Genomic DNA, 19,150 nt, shown 5'->3' on the forward strand with positions numbered 1-19,150 from the left:
TATACTTATCTCCTATAAATAACTTCATATCTCCCACTACTTTAGCTGAAACAACCACCTGGATCCCTACCTTAAAGATTGTTTTGCCTTTTGTCAACTGTCTCTAGGAACTTGTTTCATGTGAGAAAGTACATACATGATTAGCGGCACCTGAATCAATTATCCAGGTTTTATCATTTTCCACTAAATATGCTTCGATAACAAGTAAATCATATTTATCTTATTGTTCGAATTTTGCATTCTCATCTATATTGTTCAAAACTTTAGATGAGATGTGAGATAGAGGACAATCCACTATTAAAACTCTTTTACAACCATTAACAGCTAGTAATTTGTACGTTGATTCGATTTTTCCGTTAGTTAATTTGAAAGTAAGTATTTTAGAAGAATTCAACATACTGAAAAATTTAAACAAATTCTAATTAGAAAATTGCAACTAAATCCAATGTCAAGTTTCAGTAAAACATGTAGCAATGTACCTATAATCATTATTTATTTACAACGATACTATAGTGAGTCAGATTATGTGCTACCGAGGGGCATTCAGATACTCCTTCACGAAAGTAAAACAATTTTGACAAAACACTATCTCCATAATAACTCTTATTCCTGTAGTCGTCTAGTTATCGTTTTCGGTAAAAAATTACTAACACTTTAGTAATTCTGTAAGTGTAACCCTTCATTTTCAGACGTCAGAGATCGGCCCCAACTATGCTACCAAAATGGAAAGTCAAGGCTAGGAATGAACTTAAGAAATCTTATCCATTTATGGAGTTTGAGTCTTGATCTTATGTTACAACCCTCCAAGGGGATAGTCATCGCTAAACGACTAACGAGGGCCGCCTAAAACAAACCAGCAGGCTCAACATAGGAATCTCACGGTCCAAACTAATGGAAGAGATTGCAAGATATGTTGACATATATCCTTCACCCACTTACTATGAACTACTTCCCTCGTTCACCTTGTTATTGACTCATATAAACACTTTCCGAATGGAGCAGTCGAGGTAGAATCGACATGAAGCATTGTATGACTCTCACAGTGTGAATTTTGTAAGAACGTGAAGGTTGTAATCAATATATCTTATATTTGATTTTATATTTGAACAACTTCCCTTTATTCACCTAAATCTTGATTTATGCAAATACTTTTCGAATGGAATATTCGAGGTATAATCAACACAAAATATCGCATGAATCTCGATTGTGAACTCTTAGGAACACGGGAGATAAGAATAACGTATGGTATATGTTATTGACCTCCCACTGAAGTGTTCTACTATTAATTTGGGTATATTTATACTTAGATTTATTTCGGCTAATTTAAACAACCCTAAGTCTGTGGTTTATCGAAGTAAAACACTTATAAATGGATTTAAACCTACGATGTCTAGGTGATAAATCGTTTTATTACCTCACAAAGCTCACGTATGCTTATAAAATCGGTTAACAACGCTCAATTATTCGGTCATAATCTCCAGGTAGGAGGTGTTCCGTAGACCGTCAACTTAAGTACCTTCTGCCTTAGACAGGATTATATACTGGTTGAGTTTCGAACCACGTTTTATAAGATGTTGACCTATTTTAACCTATTTAAAATGGGTGATTAATTTACGTGAGCATGCAACTTATCTTAGTCATGAATTTTAACAGTTATATTAAATAACTAAAACGCTAAACATACATTTTATACATTATAACAAATTATAGCATATACATAATTCATGTAACATGTTTCCTATGGTGGGTTTTAAAATCTAAATGGCATACTATATGGACAAACATGTTTAAATTTAAATACAACATACATCACATGCATAATTATTTAAATAATACTGATATGGTTAACATTTGGCATCCTAGGCAAGCATAATAACTAAATTATTACATAACTCGTTCAGAAACAACTTCAAAATGGGGTAGAATAGCTTGAACCGACCCAAACATGACTGAACCGCTCGAACCGGACCTCCAACACATCAAAATTGGTGGAACTAGTCCAAAGATGGTTGAATCGAACCAGATTGGGGCTGAACTAGATAAGAACTAAAGAAAACCAGTCGAATCGACCCTCTTAGATTGTCCTCGCTCAGTCAAACCATTCAAACTTGCTAATCGACCAAAACCTCGCTCGTTGTTCGAAATCTCGCTGGCTCGCTCGAAATCTGGCTGACTCGCTTGATAACTCGCTCGAAATCTCGCTAGAAACTTGAAATCTCGCTGGCCCACTTGAAAACTCGCTCCTCGACAGTGGGTTGAAGGAAAACTTGATCCTCACTTCCTCGACGATACTTGATCCTCGCTCAACTATGAACAGCTTCACGCGTCTCAAGGGCAACGTTGCAACGCTGACTGGACAAAAGCTCACGATCCAATTTTCTTTGACTTGACCTTCTTCACTTCTTTCTTCAATTACAACTTAATTTTCGACTCTAATGACTCGAAATAAATTACAGATTATTGAACACACATACAAGTTCATCAAACAAGAGCCAATAACAAATTTAACTTGGAAATCAAAGAGGAATCTAATGCCAAAACTAGAAAACCATGAATATCAGTCCAAAACATGCAATATCAGAAATACACCCACAAAAACTCAATTTAACATTAATTGAGTGTTTAAATCACGCTCTGATACTAATTGATGGAATACATAAACATGCAACAGAAGCAAACGAAATCAATAAGCACTCTAATTACATTTAATTTGAGTTCTAAAGCATGATATTTCAGAAAATTGAAGAGGGTTTCAAGATGAACATACCTTTGATGATATCTCCCAAATCCAAGTTGCTATTCACTCCACATCAGCTCCAAATTGACAGTGAACTACCAAGAGATATTCTATACTATTTTCAGCCTTGAATTTGACTGGTGAAACTCAAATTTGTGTGAATTTGGTGAAGGAAATTGAGAGAGTTTAAGAGGAAGAAGATGAAGTAGCAAAAAACTATTTTCAGCTCAAGTTCCACACTTTCTTCTTTAAATCTGAGAGTTTTTATTGAATCTTAGTATGCAACCACATTCAATCTAATTGATGGCCAACAACTACTTTCCAATTCAAGTGAGAATTGTGTGATTGTGCATGAGAAGCACCTCATGGTTGAGAAAAATGGAAAAAACCCACTTTCTCAAATTTAAAATTTAATTTCCAAAAAATCTAATTAATTCTAAATTAATTAAATTTAATTTGATTAATTCCTAATTAAACAAATTCAACATTTCAATATTCGATTTCTGAAATTTAAATTTAAAATTGAAATTAATTTGATTTTTAATAATTAATTTAATATCAAATATCAAATTAATCACACATCTAATTTTAAATATGAATCATATTCATGCAATTAATACTCAAATCAATATTTAAATATTATAAACACTCAAATTTCATTTAATTTCAATAAATTAAATGTTAATTATATCAAATATAATTAAACAAACTATAATTTGATTTTGAACTTATTCAAATTCAAACCATAATTCAATTTGAACAATTCAAATTGATATCATTCTAAAATCACTCCATTTATTAATTAATGGTGTTCATGATTTATGAGCTAGTAGAGGGACCTTATGGACTATAGATCATGAGCTTTAACGATTAAGATTAACTGGCTAAAACTCTTTAGACCAAATTAATCAATATTCGTTAACTATCAAGTCACACCATTATAGCTCGATAGTTGCACTCTCTTTACTATAGATATATTTGTGTCCACATTATTTAACCACAACTAGCAAGTCGACCCTTCACAGGTTGCTCGTAATAACGACTGGGTCAACATGCTGTTTTACCTCGATATTACATCTTGTTCCTTAAGATTCTACTAATCCTCTAATGAAAAATTGGCTTATGATCTAATTACTAAACTGGATCCCTCTCGGACCAAAGAGAGGGTAGAGCCCCTTGTTCAAGACTTGGATTCAGTACTTAAGAGAACAACCTTTCTCCTATCCCTAAATCGGGTAGGCGTGAATTCTTTCTTGCACCATATGTCTCCAGCTATCTATTCGGTCTTACCCCTGAAATGGGAGGCTTATTGAGCTGGCACTATTAAGTCAACCCTCACCCATGAAAATATAAGGATATCTCAAATAGACAGGAGTTAATAGTTAGCTCAGGATTAAGATCGAGTTACCTAGGTCATCTAAGTGAAATAGTCAGTTTTAAACAGTAAACAACGTTATAAAGTAAGAGTGACTTATTTCTTGGTCCGATCTTATGTAAACTCATTGCAGGATGCCCCTACTCTTCATGTCAATACATGAGCGAATCTGGATCACTTCGTTTGTACTATCTTTACAATAACTTGTAACAGTTACAGAGTAGGCCGCATCCAATAGTGTTACTAGAATAAGGTACCCAACTTTAATCATATACTATAGACTGTTTTGGCTATTTACTCGAACTTGATCCATCTCTATGTCTCTACATAAAGTTCAAGTATTCAATAATAACCATGGATCTTAGTTTATTAAATTTAGACTTTATGAATGTAATTAATAGATCCAATACCTTTATTGAAGAAATGTTGAATAGCATCTTTATTGATAATAAAATATGTTTAATTTTTTACAAATTGCGAGTTTTAGGACATAAAACCCAACACTATTTGAGTCCATAAAAGGCCTTGTTGAGTCTGTATACATAATCAGGATGTTAAGGATTCAAAAATCCTTCGGGCTGCTCAAATACACTTCGTCATTCACCGTTCAAAAATGCACTCTTTACAACAATTTGATACAATTCTTATTTCAGAAGACAAGATATTCAAAGAAGAAGTTTGATAAACTCTAGGCTTGCAACTAGAGAAAAACTTTAATTAAAATCCACAACTTTTGTTTGGGTATACCCTTGAACAACTAATCTGGCTTTATTTTTAGTGTCAATGCCATTGTCTTTAGATTTGTTCTTGAATATCCATTTTATGCCAATCACTTTAACAGACTCTGGCCAATGGATAAAAGTCCAGACATTATTTCTCACAAATTGCCAAACACTTCTTGCACAACATTGACTCAACATTTATCCTCAAGAGCTTCTTTGACATTTCTTGGTTCAATAGGAGAGGTGAAGCAAATATTACTGATAATTTCTAGATAACAACCTTTATCTTTCTTTCTGGTAGTCACCACTTCTTCAAGCTTACCAACGATGTCACGAAGGGATGATTCTTACGAATTCCATTAGATGGATGCTTGTTACTTCTTTCAGCCTCTTCAGAAGCTGACTTGCTATCTTCCACAGGGATTTCTTTCCACAGAGATTTAAGAAATTATATCAGATGAGATGTAAGATTAGACCTCAAAGACATCTGTATTGACAAATGGAAGTACACTGGTATCTTATTCTTCCTCATTGGTAGAAACTAATAGATCAACAACATCATCAATCACAACATTGTTCAATTCCATGACACAATAAATTCGTTTATTGTAGACACGGTATGCTCGACTATTTATGAATATCCAAGATATATGCCTTCATCTGTCTTTGAATCCCATTTTCGCCTAGCTTCTCTATCAGTCAGGATGTAACACGCGTTGTCGAAGATATGAAAGTATTTAACATTTGGTTTTTTCCCTCTACATATTTCATAAATAATGCTCGAGGAACCTAGTTGTAGAACAACTCTGTTGTATATATGACATGTTGTGTTTAGAGCTTCTGCCCAAAAATGAATAAATGTTTGGCATGTAACTCCGTTTTGCTGGGGAGAGATAGAAGCTAAAAATTCATGATGAATCCCACCTGTATTACAAAAACCAATAAATTGAGAGTTTTCAAACTCCCTACCATGATTGCTCGTAATTTGTATCACATTTCGATCTTTCTCACGTTATAATTGGAGACAAAGAGATTGAAAAGTAGGAAATGCATCTAATTTTTCATGAAGAAACCCAACCCAGGTGTATTTGGAAAGGTCATCAACAATAACTAAAACACACCATTTACCTCCCAGACTTTGATTGCATAGGGCTCATAAGGTCTAGGTGCAAAAGTTCGAGGATACATGTTAAGCAGTGTGAGATATGTTGGGATTGGTGTCCTGATTCTCCCAGAGTTTCATTGTTTTGTAAAGATACACATTGTTTAATGAATAAAATAAGTGTTATTTAATTCTAGCATTTACTCATATCCAATATACAAAGCTCCTTGGTTATCTTATGTGAACTTAAGCATGTATATGTGATATACAAGTGGATCATAACTTAAATAGGTATGTAGTATAAGGATTAAGGTGGGATACCTAATCCTTGTGACATTACGGATACGGCTCGCTTTGTAGAGATTTGCAAGTGTTGTAAACTATTGCAGATGGTAGATCTTAACCATTCACGTTGAAACGTGCGAGCGGGGAGGGGGGGTTCTATATAAAGAGTTTTATAAGACCTCGACCACGAGATGACTAGACTTTGTATATAACATTGTTGTTAATAGAGATTTGCATCTCACCTAAACGACCATAGGTGACACGATCTCAATCCTGAGTGTTTTGAGAACTCCTGCCTTTGAGGGTTGTCCTTTGATTAGTATGAGTGAGAGTGGCCAGATTGCCAACTCAACATGCCTACCTTTTTAGGGACTTGTCTGATCTGGGAGTTGGGAACTGAATCCACAAGATGAAATTTATTCATTTCCCAAAGCAGGGATAAGTAGAGAGATTGCTCTCTTAAAGGCTGATTCTAGGACTTGAACATAGTGGCAACAACTTCTCTTTGGAAGAGAGGACTCAGTCATAGTAGGACTATGATTTATGTTCATTAGAGGGATCAGTGGTACTTAAGGAAACAGATGTAACTACAAGGGCATAACGGTTATTGGCCCAACTGTACTTACGAGCAATCTGTGAAGGGTTGTTGCACTGTTGATTAGTTAAGACGGACACATAATATATATGTGGTAAGGAGAGTTCAGCTGACAGTCTTTAGTGGAGTTCCTGGCAGTTAACGAATGGTAGATCCCGTGATTAAAGATTTTAGTCAGTTATTCACATACCATTGGAGCTTCGAGATACAGGTCCATAAGGTCCCCTTGGTAGCTCAACGGATTCAGTTGAGGATCAGTTATTTGTGTTGATTTGAAATGTTCAAATAGACAAGAGGTATTTTGGTTATATATGATATAACGATATGATGTATGAGATACATCTAGTGGAGGATTGATGTAAATGAGATTTACATTAAGTACCATGGATTAGAAAAAGAACTATGGTTTATATGTTTCATAAGATGAAATATTAAAACTATAGGTTAAAAATATAATAAGATAAGTTGGTTATCATTTATATTTATAATAATATTGATTGTTGGATAACTAATTCTTTTTCTTTAATAGCCAATTGAGTGGGTGGTTATTGGATTTTCATGGTAATCGTGAGATAAAAGAAAAATGGTTTTCCTAATTTTTAGTAACTGTTGAAATTTTTTTTTGAGATTTATCTCTTGGAAAAAAAATGATCTCACCGAGTTTTCAAGTAAATACAGATTTACTAAACGACAGCTTGGGCGAGCTAAACGATCGTGCAGTGGCGAGCTAAACAATCGTGCAGTATTTCCTAAACAATCGTATAATTTTTGCTAGACGATCGCTTGCCCAAAGAAGACGATCGTGTAGGGTTTGTAGGCGACAGACACCAAGCTAAACAATTAGCTAAATGATCATTCAGTTTTTGCTAGACGATCATATAGCTTTAGTAATATGATTGGGCATCGACCTATATGATAGGTCTCCGCCATCTCCTACTTGCCCAGTCGTGTACACGATCCTTGTTTCCTCCTTCATCAGCCTCATTTCAAGTCCGAACAGAGCCCACCCTCTGGATTCTCACACCGAAAATACCAAGGTAGCCTTCTTGGTGGTGTCAAACTCAACTCGACACCGTCGAGGTTCTGTGGAGGCCGTTCGTGTTGTGCGGAGTTCGTGACCGAAGCGATCGTTGAGGACGAGCGTGAAGTGTTCGTGCTATGTTGTGGTCGTGTAGATCGAGCGTTCGAGGTTGTTGTTGTTTGAGTGGCCATGTGCGAAGGAGCATGGAGACGCATCTTCAAATATTCGTAGAGTTTTCCCTTCGTGCATTTTTAGTTATTCATGCTGTAATTTCTATATTAATTGTATAACCGCTTGTTTTTGTTCGACTGTAAATGTGTTGTTCATTCATGATTGTGATTTAGAATAATCTTGTTTCCACTGCTCATGAAAATCTTGAGTCCGATTTCTTTTAGGATATCTATTTATGTAGAATATGAGTTTGTTTTTTTTATTGACAATCACGACAAATAATTTTAGTCGAAGAAGAAAAATATGGAAGTCCAGATATAGCATTTTTGGCTAATGCCTTTTGATTAGTCTTCATGCTCACATGGCTTAGGCGTTTATGCCATAGGCTAGCTTCATTTTGATGAGAGAGATAGCAAAGCATTGTCAACATTTCATAGGTAACAATTATTAAATGTGTGCATACCTGTCATAATAAGAGCCTTAACATCGTCTGTGATAATACACTTGTTTTTGGTAAAACTCACGTTTAGACCTTGATCACATAATTGACTGATTCTAATAAGGTTGACAGTGACCCCTTCAACTAACATAACATCATTTAAAGATGGAGAGCCTAGTAATTAAGTTTGCATTTCCCAATGATCTTTCAAGAGGTACCATCTCCAAATGTGACCTTTCCCGAGCTTGAGGTCTGACAAATAGTTCTTTTCACCAGTTATATGTTAAGAGCTTTGACTATCAAAGTATTAATCTTTCTTGGCAAAAGATATGAGGGACGACAGTACAACATTGCACCTATTCTGAATATTCTTCACTCTCCAAAACCGTTTTACTTTTGATTCTCTTTGAAAGCTGTTTTCGAGAGAAGCAAGAAGACTTTCTAAAGAGTACTCAGCAATTAATAGCAAAATGGTCTTTTATGGCCCACTCTTCCACAATAGTGAAAAATCCATATTGGTCTATAAATTCGGTTGACTTCCCTTGTTGGATAGTTGGAGGATGTACCTAGAAAACTATAAGATACTGGATTCTAAGCTCTAAAAACTCAATCTTTTGCTTCCCTTTTGAGTTTAGATTGTTTATTATGCTGATTTTCACCTTTTGAAAAACCTACCTAAATTTTTCACTAGCTGTCTTTCCCTTTGTAAATATTTTATTTAGAGGCTCAGTACCAATATTCAACATTCTGACATTTTTTCATACAGAGACTTTTTCAGCTCTAACTTGATTAAGTTCTCACTTCAGATCTGCAGTAGTAGACATTAGTCTGTGATTGTTAGTCATCAAAGTCTTAATCGTTTTGCACATCGAGGACTTTCAGATCATCTTGAAATTTAATAAAAAGTGCTTGATATGAGGGATCGATAGAACCATGTTTAGTAGTGTTGTGAACATTTTCTACATACACATCATACCCAGAAATTTCACAAGACGAGGTGTCAGATGAGATGTTACTAACAAGTGCTTTGACATCCTCTTCTATGTCACTATTGTCTTCAGACTCGTCATCAGATAGAGTTAAAACATAACTTTTACCTTTATTCTTCAATAAATTAGGACATTCTTATTGAAAGTGTCCATAGCCTTCACAATCTCTACTTTTGAAGGATTTTTCTTTTTGAAAATTTAAAGCCCCTAACTTGTCAGCTTCTTTCCTACTACTTTGAATTTTGACTTGCTTGAGAGGATGAGAGCCACCTAACTTATTATTTTTAGAATTAAAATTTCAAGGCTTCATTTTAAATCGTTTGAGAAAACGATGGAATTATCTTGAGAGCAATGAAATAGATTCACAATGGAATCCTACGACTCACTGTCAGGATCATCATGCTCATCATCAACTAAGGACTATAAAGCAATTCCCTCATTCTTCTCAAACTTTCGATCCACAAGGAGCCAAATAGTTCATATAATTTTAAGGATATTATGTCTTAAGCCTCCCCGATGGCAGTAACTTTCACATCAAATTTCTTAGGTAGAGACCTAAGCACCTTCCAGATAAGTCATTCTTCTAAAATATTCTTTCCTAGAGTAGATTATTCATTTGCAATATCCAACAATCGTACATTGAATTCAACAATTGATTCATCATCATGCATTTTCAGATTCTCGAAGTTCGAAATTAACAACTGTAGCCTTGACATTTTAACTTTGAAGTTCCTTCATGAGCTACGGATGCCACCTTAGTAGAGACACACGTATTAGACGGACTGAATATATTGTAATCAACTGTATTAAATATGACATTCAATGCTCAAGAATTCCCTAATGATGCTTCATCTTTAGCTTTAGACCACTATAATTCTGGTTTCAAGACTTCCTTTCCATCATCAATTTTGGTGGTTTGATGAGACCAGCTAATTACTACAACCTTCCATGTTTTACTATCAATTGACTTCAGAAAGATAGTCATTCAACCTTTTCAGTATGAATAGTTTATTCCATCTAGACTAGGGGACGAGTGGTGGAGTCACCTTCCGTCTATGATCGAAGCATTTGAGATAAAGGTGACTCGGTCTAATACAAATTGAAAAAGCGATAGGATGGCTCGTCATTCGAAATATGGATGTTAAATCGAAAGCACTAACAAACACTGTTAGAACAAAATACTAACAACAAGAAACCAAATAAAGGTACACAGGAGTTGATAACTCAGTTCAATGATAAACCACCTACATCGGCGGGGTAGTGTGCCCAGGAAAGATAATCCACTAATATAAAGAGTTAAATAATAACAACGTAGTATTTATCTGTAATACACCGACTACTACAATGATTCAGGTAGAGCTCAATTCATAAGTCATCTAGCCTCCCCTAAATGTGATACTCCCTCTCAATTGTATTTAAGCTCCCCCTAAGTGTGATAATACTAGTGTTCAACACTTCAGCATCTAACAATGTATGAGCCTCCTATCCACTTGATTCTCTTCCTTGTAACTCAGTGGACTCCCTTCACTGAAGAATCTTAGGTCCTCTCTAAGATGGAGAAATCCTTATCGAGTATGAAGTCTTAAGCTCCCCCTAAGATTAGAAATCCATTCTATTCAACAATGCCTTAGGCTCCCCCTATGATAGAAGTTATTGAATGATTCAACCAAAGAAGTTATGCAGTGGAATAACATGAGCAAAGATCAAAACACCATGTTGTAGAAATTAACCAACAAGAAGAAAAACACTCTCCTATGATGAACAAACGTGGTAGCCCTAAATGAGAGTCATTATTCTCCTTTTAAAGACCGTGTCCAATTAAGGAAAAAAATTTCAGAAAATATTTCCCTTTTTGTCAAAACAAGGTTGCACCATAAATAAGGAAAAGATTGAACAATATACATCTGCTGAGAATTTCTAGATTCAGAAATAAAAATATTCTCGCAGATAAATTCCAGATTAGTAAAATAAAATATACTGCAGGAATTAGTCATTTCTGAGGTAGATGTTAAGATTTCTTTTGTGACAACTGCAAGACCACCAGAAACTGCTTTAGAAAAATATAGAGACAATCAACAAATCTCCTAGAAATACAAACATAATCTACATTCATGAAGTTATACAATCCATGAATGGAAGTTTCAACTGACAAACTAAAGTATTAGTACTTAATTTTGTTGCTGTCAGTTGTTTGTTTAAGAGGATGATGATTGAATGACTTCCATCAATATCTTGTCAATTATTTGCACATTTTTCTTGTATACTAATTGAAGTCCACAACATTTTGCCATCAAGTCTGGGGAATCAGCTTCAATAATAGCCCAAACATGAGACCTGTGGCGAAAAATTTCACCATATTTCTTTCTTGGGCTGTAATAGAGCCAAACAAACTGGCGTTCGTGTAGCCAAATCACTGTGTCCTCAATGATAGTATGAATGTGTAATGGGTTAATTAGTCCATTTTCAATTCCAAATTGACAAATGAGTTCATGCCTTGAAACTGAGCCAACATTGTTGAGAATTGCTGTTGGATGTTTGTTGATTTGGAAAAGTGTCCAAACTGCAAATCCCATCCAATCAGTATTAGTATACAAATTTGGAGGCAATTGGATGCTTGTATAACTCTTTGGAGATAGTTGATTAATCAGCTGAGGCCGAACGTTTCTCCTTGGAATAACGAAGTCAAATGGGGCTTCAAATCGATCCTGTGGTAAAGATAACTAATTTGATTACATAATGTATATAACAACAATATATAATTATGCACCATAATAACATCATCATCATTTGTTGATTTTTACGAAGCCTATTTTATCTCCATTTCGATCCTACAATATTTTTCATTTTTTTTTTTTTTTTACTAAAAGCTAAGAGTTGAATTCCTAACCCAAATTCCAAAATAAAAAACAAAGTTTTAAATTCTATTTTTTTTTTTTAACTTTTCAAGACTTAATTATTTTTTAAAACATTGGTGGAAAAATAGATAACAAAACAAGAATTTATATAGTGGTGGAAGAGGTATTTATAGGCTTAATTTTCAAAATCCAAAAATAAAAAACCAAATGAGATGTTATCAAACCGGACCTTAATGATTGAATGTATAAAAGTAAGAGAGAAAATAGTAATGTTCACACGAGCATAGTTCAACAACTGACTTAAGAGGGTCATGAATTTGAACATCCACTCTCGAAAAGGTATGAAATAAAAATATAAAGTGTGAAAAAAATATTTAAATAGGATTCGAAACTTTTAAATTTATGTCTAGCTACTATGTCTTTAAGCTTTAAAAAAGTGTAGATAATATAATCTGTAAACTTCCAAAATGTTGTTTATGGACCACAAAAAATAGAATATATGTAGGATCTTAAACTTTCAATTTTATCTTATGCAAAATTGAAAGTTTAGAAGGTCGAACTAATTAACCATTAAATACGGTTTAAAGTTCGATAACACAAAATGAAAATTAAAAAACTTAAATTATATTTCATCAAGATATTGACCAATGATCGAATGCATTAAGCATAAGAGAGAGAATGGTAACTAACAATGAACTGATGCATAAGAAAATATTAACTAACTAGTGAGTTACTGAAGGGAGAGAGAGAGACATGGACCTTTGAATCCTTTTGAACGAAAGAAGAAATGCTTTCCTTGAGTTGCAAAATGTGGTTCCTTTCAATATTTGAACTAGAAGTTGATGATGAATCTGCTTGAGAATTAGCATTTGAACTTTGTTCCTCTACCCACTCTTGTATTCGCAAATCTTGTCTTCTTTCCTCTTCCTTTTGCTTTGGATCATACTTATGAGAATGTACATTCTTTAACATGCCTCCAACATAAATTTGGTCATAAAATTCATACAATTCAACTGGAGAACTCAATACATTATTTACAATTGTATCCACAAATCCTTCAAGATCTTGCTTATATAAACAAGACGTGCACCACAAACAACAACCTTAAAATATGAGTTATTACATATGACCGAAAAACGAAGATGCCTCCATTGATTTAATCTATATGGATAAACAGCTCGAGGCTCGAAAAACAACCAAAGTTGATGAGAATCATGCAACAACTCTGCATTCAAGTAAAGAATTGATTCTCTTCGCATTGTATATTCATCATTGTCCACTTTGTAAGAGAAGGAATGAGATTTTGGTGAATTTTCATCAACTGAAAATACTACAAAAAAGGCCAACCCCATCCACTTCTTATCTTTATGCAAATTTGGAGGTATCTTGATTGTGATTTTAGGCTCGTTTACTTGGAAATTGAACCAACATCTTGAGATTTCTTTTTGAGGAAAAATGTAGTACTCACCATACAGCTTCAGTTCCTACATGAAGTTATATGGCAAGTTAATTTAATGAACATATGTGTAATAATTTATAGGTTTTTTCCCCTCAACTAATTAGCAATCTTTATGAGACACATGGATTATTCTTCACAATGCTTTGAGATGGAAGACGTGTTAATCGAAGATAATATCAGAGATCATAAAACCAAAACAATCATTCATTAAAAAAAAAAAAAGAGTTTGATTGAAAGAATGATAAACCCAGAGGGGAATCCCAAATATTATAATCTTATATTTGAATTACAAATATACATCCCTATATTTATCTAATAATAATCACAATCATAAAAAAAAAATCATTTTTATTTAAACTCTTTTGATAAAAACGATTTAGAATAAACTTTAAAATCGTTTCAAAAGCTTAGTTTTAAGACTTTAAAAAAATTATAGTAATTATTAAACACTTCAATCTTTTTCTAAATGATTTAATTTTAAAATTTAATACTAGAAAAATTAAACAAAACACACTATATAAAAGGTATAGCAAAGAAAGAAAACCTCGAAAGTCCTTATAAGTGTTGCCTTGAGGTTTCGTTTTAACGTGATTGAGTAGCCACTTTCAATTTCTTCACCCTCAAAAGTTGCATTCATGGTGGAACAATCCTCCATAACCTCACGTGGTGGTTTACTAGGTCGAAGTCTTGGAAATGACCCAATTGTCCTAAAACAATGCATTAATAATGTATATATTTTTAGTCGAAAAGAAGAAAGAGTAATAATAATCCTTTACTCAATGTAAAATATGATAAAAGACAACAAAACGTCTAACCATCTCAACAATGATACGATATTGTTCACTTCAAGAATTAATTTCTCATCATTTTGTTTTTGGTTTCATTTTAAAGGTTTCATATTAATATAAAGATAATTGTTCTATATTTACTAATTCTTTAGGTCTAATTGTTATATTTGTAAATGTCACATTTCCTTATTTAGAAAAACAAGCCAACAAAACCAAATTATAATTAAAAAAAAAAGAATTGAGAGTTGTGTCCAATTTGACTTATTTGAGAAAAATGAAGTAACCTAAAGTATTAGGGAGGGGAGATAGCAAAGTTTCTTTCTTTTTTCTTTGATTCAACAACATACAAAAAAAAAAGAGATTAAACTTTTGACTTTTCGTCGATAATATATATAACTTAATTAGTTGAGTTATATTCAAGTTGACAAGAACGTAAAAAAAATATATAGAAAGAGGTTTAATTGAATTACCTTTGAAATGCATTAAACCAAGAAGTCTTGTAACGAGCTCCATCATCCATCAAAGTAGAAACATTTACACGATTCCGACGATTCAAAAGATGATTGACAATGGATGTATGGTATTTTCCAGGAGATCCAAACAAGGCTTTGATAATCTTCCCAATAAAACCCCCTGCATTTTGTTCATACAATATTGAAGCACCACACCATTTGACCTTCACAAATGGGTTATCAGTCATTATTGAAACATCAATGCAGCAACATTGGTTTAACCACCTTGATATCCTTTTCATTGGAATGTAAAAAACTGTTAGTCCGATTGGGCTTTCCAATTCCACTTTGTTGTCATCAATTATAAGGGGTGATTTTAGAGGGCATTCATCTGTTTCCATTTTCACAATGAACTCACAACAAATTTTTGATTTATTATTGCTAATTTCATGTTTTTGGACTTCAAATGCAGCACCTAAAGCAATTCCAATCCTTGGATTTTCTTCACTTATGTAATCTGGAGGACAATGGGCTGTGATTGAGAATCCATATCTTTTTTCATCAAAGCATGCTATGAAGTTAGGATAGGGAATCACAAAAAAGTATTCTTCTTGTTGCCATGTCGGTACCTGCCAAATAAAAACTGGTTACTTTTTGAGTTTAAACTAATAATATAAGAGTATATTTACTATATCCCTAACTATCATGTGCTTTTGGATTTTGTGGTAATTTAACCTTATATCAAAGAACTAGAGGTCTTGTATTTAAACTTATATAGACAATGACCATCCACATGCATATCTTGATCACTATTGTATGGTATTTTTTCTAGGATAATTGAATCAGTAGCATTTTTAAAGATAATAACCCAGTGTATAACAATATTTAAAAAAAAATTGTAAATATAGTACAATCTATTAGCTATAGACATCTATCTTTGATTGACTCTTACCAATAATATGGTAAAATGTTATAATGTTATAATATATAGTATGCATGTATAGGTTTTCAAATGTTTTAATATAAAGGTTCTGTTACATGTTGAATGTCTTTGATGTATGTTATGGATGCATTGCATGTCTATTTTTGTAAGTTGTTATAAAATTGAACTAGACATTAAAATACAGAACAAAGATAAACAACATGCTCACATAGGTTAACAACTTGTTTTATTAGTTAAAGTAGACCGTTATCTTATAAAATTTGGTTACAAATTCAATCAGTTCACAATCCTGTGTAAGGCTAGAGTTATTTAAGTTGACAGTTTACGTAACACCTCCTACCTGGGGATTATGATCGAAATAACGAGCATTGTTAACCAATTTTTATGAGTTTGCGTAAGCGGTGTGAGGTTTAAAAATAGTTTTAACACTTAGACATCGTAGATTAAAATCCAAATATAAACGTGATACTTGGATAATAAACACATAGACTTAGATTGTTTACAATTAGCCATAATAAACCCAAGTTAAAGAGTACCAAAACATTTAGAACACTTTAGTTGAAGATTAACAATATATACGATATGTCATTTTTTAGCTCTCATGTCCTCAAGAGTTCACACCGTGAGATCCATGCTCAACTTCATGTCGATTTTACCTCGAGTTCTCCATTTGAATAGTGTTCGCATAAGTCAATAACAAGGTGAAGGAGGGAAGTAGTTCATAGTAAGTAGATGAAGGAAATGTGTCAATGTATCCTACGGTCTCCTCCATTAGTTTGAATCAGGAGATTCCTATGTTGAGCCTGTTGTCATTTTCAGGCGGAAATAGCTAGTCGTTAACAGCGGCGATCCCTTCAGAGGGTTGTAACATAGGATTCGGAACAACCCAAGCTTAAAAAATGAATAGGGCCTTATAGTTCCATCTTGCACATTGTCTTCCAATTCGGGGGCATGTTCATACCATTTTATAAGATATGAAAATGGCAAATCACACTTACAGAATTACTAAGTGTTAATAGATTCTTGACCAAAAACGGTAGCTGAATGACTGTCAAAATATGAGTTATTCTAGAGATAGTATTTAGTCAACAATGTCTTGCTTTGGTGAAGGAGTATTTGACTGCCTCAGGTAGTACTTATTCTAACTCACTTTAGTATCATTGCAAATAAATAAATATATATGGGTACTTTATTAGTTTTTGCTAAAACTTGATTAAGATGCATTTGATAATAGAATTTGTTTAAATTTTTCCAGCAATGTCAAACTCAATAATACAACTTCTTGCTTCTGACAAAATTAATGGAGAAGGTTGGTCCAGCTGGAAGTCAAATTTAAATATAATATTAGTAGTTGATGATATGAGGTTCGTGTTAATAGAGGAATGTCCTCTTATTCCCAGTTTGACTGCAAACTGAAGCGTTAGGGATGCTTATGATAGGTGGGTAAGGGCAAATGAAAAGGCAAGGGCCTATATCTTAGCAAGCATATCTGGTGTGCTCAACAAGAAACATGAAACCATTCCCACTACCCTTGGAATTATGGTGTCGTTACAGGAAATGTTCAGGCAATAATCATCTTCTATAGGACATGAGGCTATGAAGTATGTTTATAATTCGCACATGAAAGATGGAACCAATGTCAAGGAACATGTCCTAGAAATGATGGTTCATTTTAATGTTGCAGAAGCTCACAGGGCTACCATGAACGAAACTAGTCAAGTTAGCATGATATTAGAGTCTCTTCCTAAGAGCTACCTAACCTTCCGTACTAATGTCGTAATGAATAAAATTAATTACAATTTGACTACTTTATTAAATGAACTACATACTTATCAATCAATGATGAAATTGATAGAAAGTGAAGCGAATATTGTTTAACGACAAAAGAAATTTCTGAAGGCTTCATCATCATGAATGTTCTAAACTCGCAGTTCGTAAATGTTGTTAACGTATTCTATTTATCAATAAAAATTAATGACTATTTTATTCAATAAATTATTATTGATATTCCATTCTTTTATGAAAATCCATGGCTATAACATGAATACTTTAATTTTATCTGGCAACATAAAAGGGGATCAAGTTTTAGTATGTAGCCAAAATGGTCTATAAGTATATGGATGAGATTGGGTACCTCATCCTGGTGATACTATTGGATGCGACCCATTTTGTATATTGATACAAATGATGTGATTCGAAAATCATTCTTGTGAAGACATGAGAGTGGGGGCATCCTGTGCAATGAGTTTGCATAAGACTGGACCTCGAAATAGTCATTTTTCTCTAACAACTGTTTATTGTTAAAACTGACTATCTCAAACTTAATGACCTAAGGTAACTCGATCTTAATCCTGAGCTAACTATGAACTTTTGTTTATTTAGGATTATCCTTTAATCTGCATAGGTGAGAGTAGTTCAACAACACTGCTCAATAATCATCCCATTTTGGGAATAAGACCGGATAGATAGCTGGAGACATAGTTGTGCAATATGGAATTCACTTCTACCCAATTTAAGGTTAGCAAATAGGTTGTTCTCTTAAGCATTGATGCCTTGTCTTGAACAACGAGGGCCCACCCTCTCATGAAAGAAAGGGTGATGGTTTATAAGTTGGACTATAAATCAATTGTTCAATGAAGGACCAGTGGGATAAAACGATATTTTTTGTCCTTGATGTAAATACGAACAACTTGTGAAGGATTGACATATCGATTATGGTTAAAATGGACAGAAATATATCTACAGTGAGGAGAGTGCAACTATCGAGCAATAGTGGAATGTCTTGGTAGTTAACGAAAGCGATTAATTCAATTTAAAGAGTTTAACCAATGAATTGCAAATCTTTGGACCTCATGATCTGTACGTCTATAAGGCCCCCCTACTAGCTCATAATTTGGATTAGTAAATTGAGTAATCTTGTTGAGATTTAAAATTAGGGTTTAGAATTTGAAATTTTCAAATTCAATTAGGGTTTCTATTAATTGTATATGATACAACTAAAATTTGGATTTTAACCCTTGGAATTAAGTGTCACGCATAAGGTTGAGTTTATGGTTGAACAATTGAGAGTTTTTAAGGGTCACTACATATTGGGTAGTTGAATTGAACAATTTTGGATATTTATTTTGTATGGGATATAGCCTTAAAATTCAAATGGATTGTGGTCCAGGTAGTGGTGTTTGTGTCGAGGTCTCTTAAAGCAGAGAGGGAAGATGAA

General features: G+C 33.6%; 1 protein-coding gene across 1 annotated transcript in view; it reads right to left on the bottom strand.

Annotated features, from left to right (window-relative positions):
* Nucleotides 1-11,421: 11,421 nt before the first annotated feature.
* The window catches only part of LOC120079314 (TMV resistance protein N-like), a 40,901-nt gene continuing 33,172 nt past the window's right edge, over nucleotides 11,422-19,150 (bottom strand). Inside the window, 4 exon segments of the mRNA XM_039033466.1 lie at nucleotides 11,422-12,141; nucleotides 13,051-13,775; nucleotides 14,295-14,457; nucleotides 15,009-15,619. Coding sequence (XP_038889394.1) covers nucleotides 13,326-13,775; nucleotides 14,295-14,457; nucleotides 15,009-15,619 — 1,224 coding nt within the window. The 3' untranslated portion in view covers nucleotides 11,422-12,141; nucleotides 13,051-13,325.

This window comes from Benincasa hispida, chromosome 6 (genome assembly GCF_009727055.1).
Source record: "Benincasa hispida cultivar B227 chromosome 6, ASM972705v1, whole genome shotgun sequence".
Lineage (NCBI taxonomy): Eukaryota > Viridiplantae > Streptophyta > Magnoliopsida > Cucurbitales > Cucurbitaceae > Benincasa > Benincasa hispida.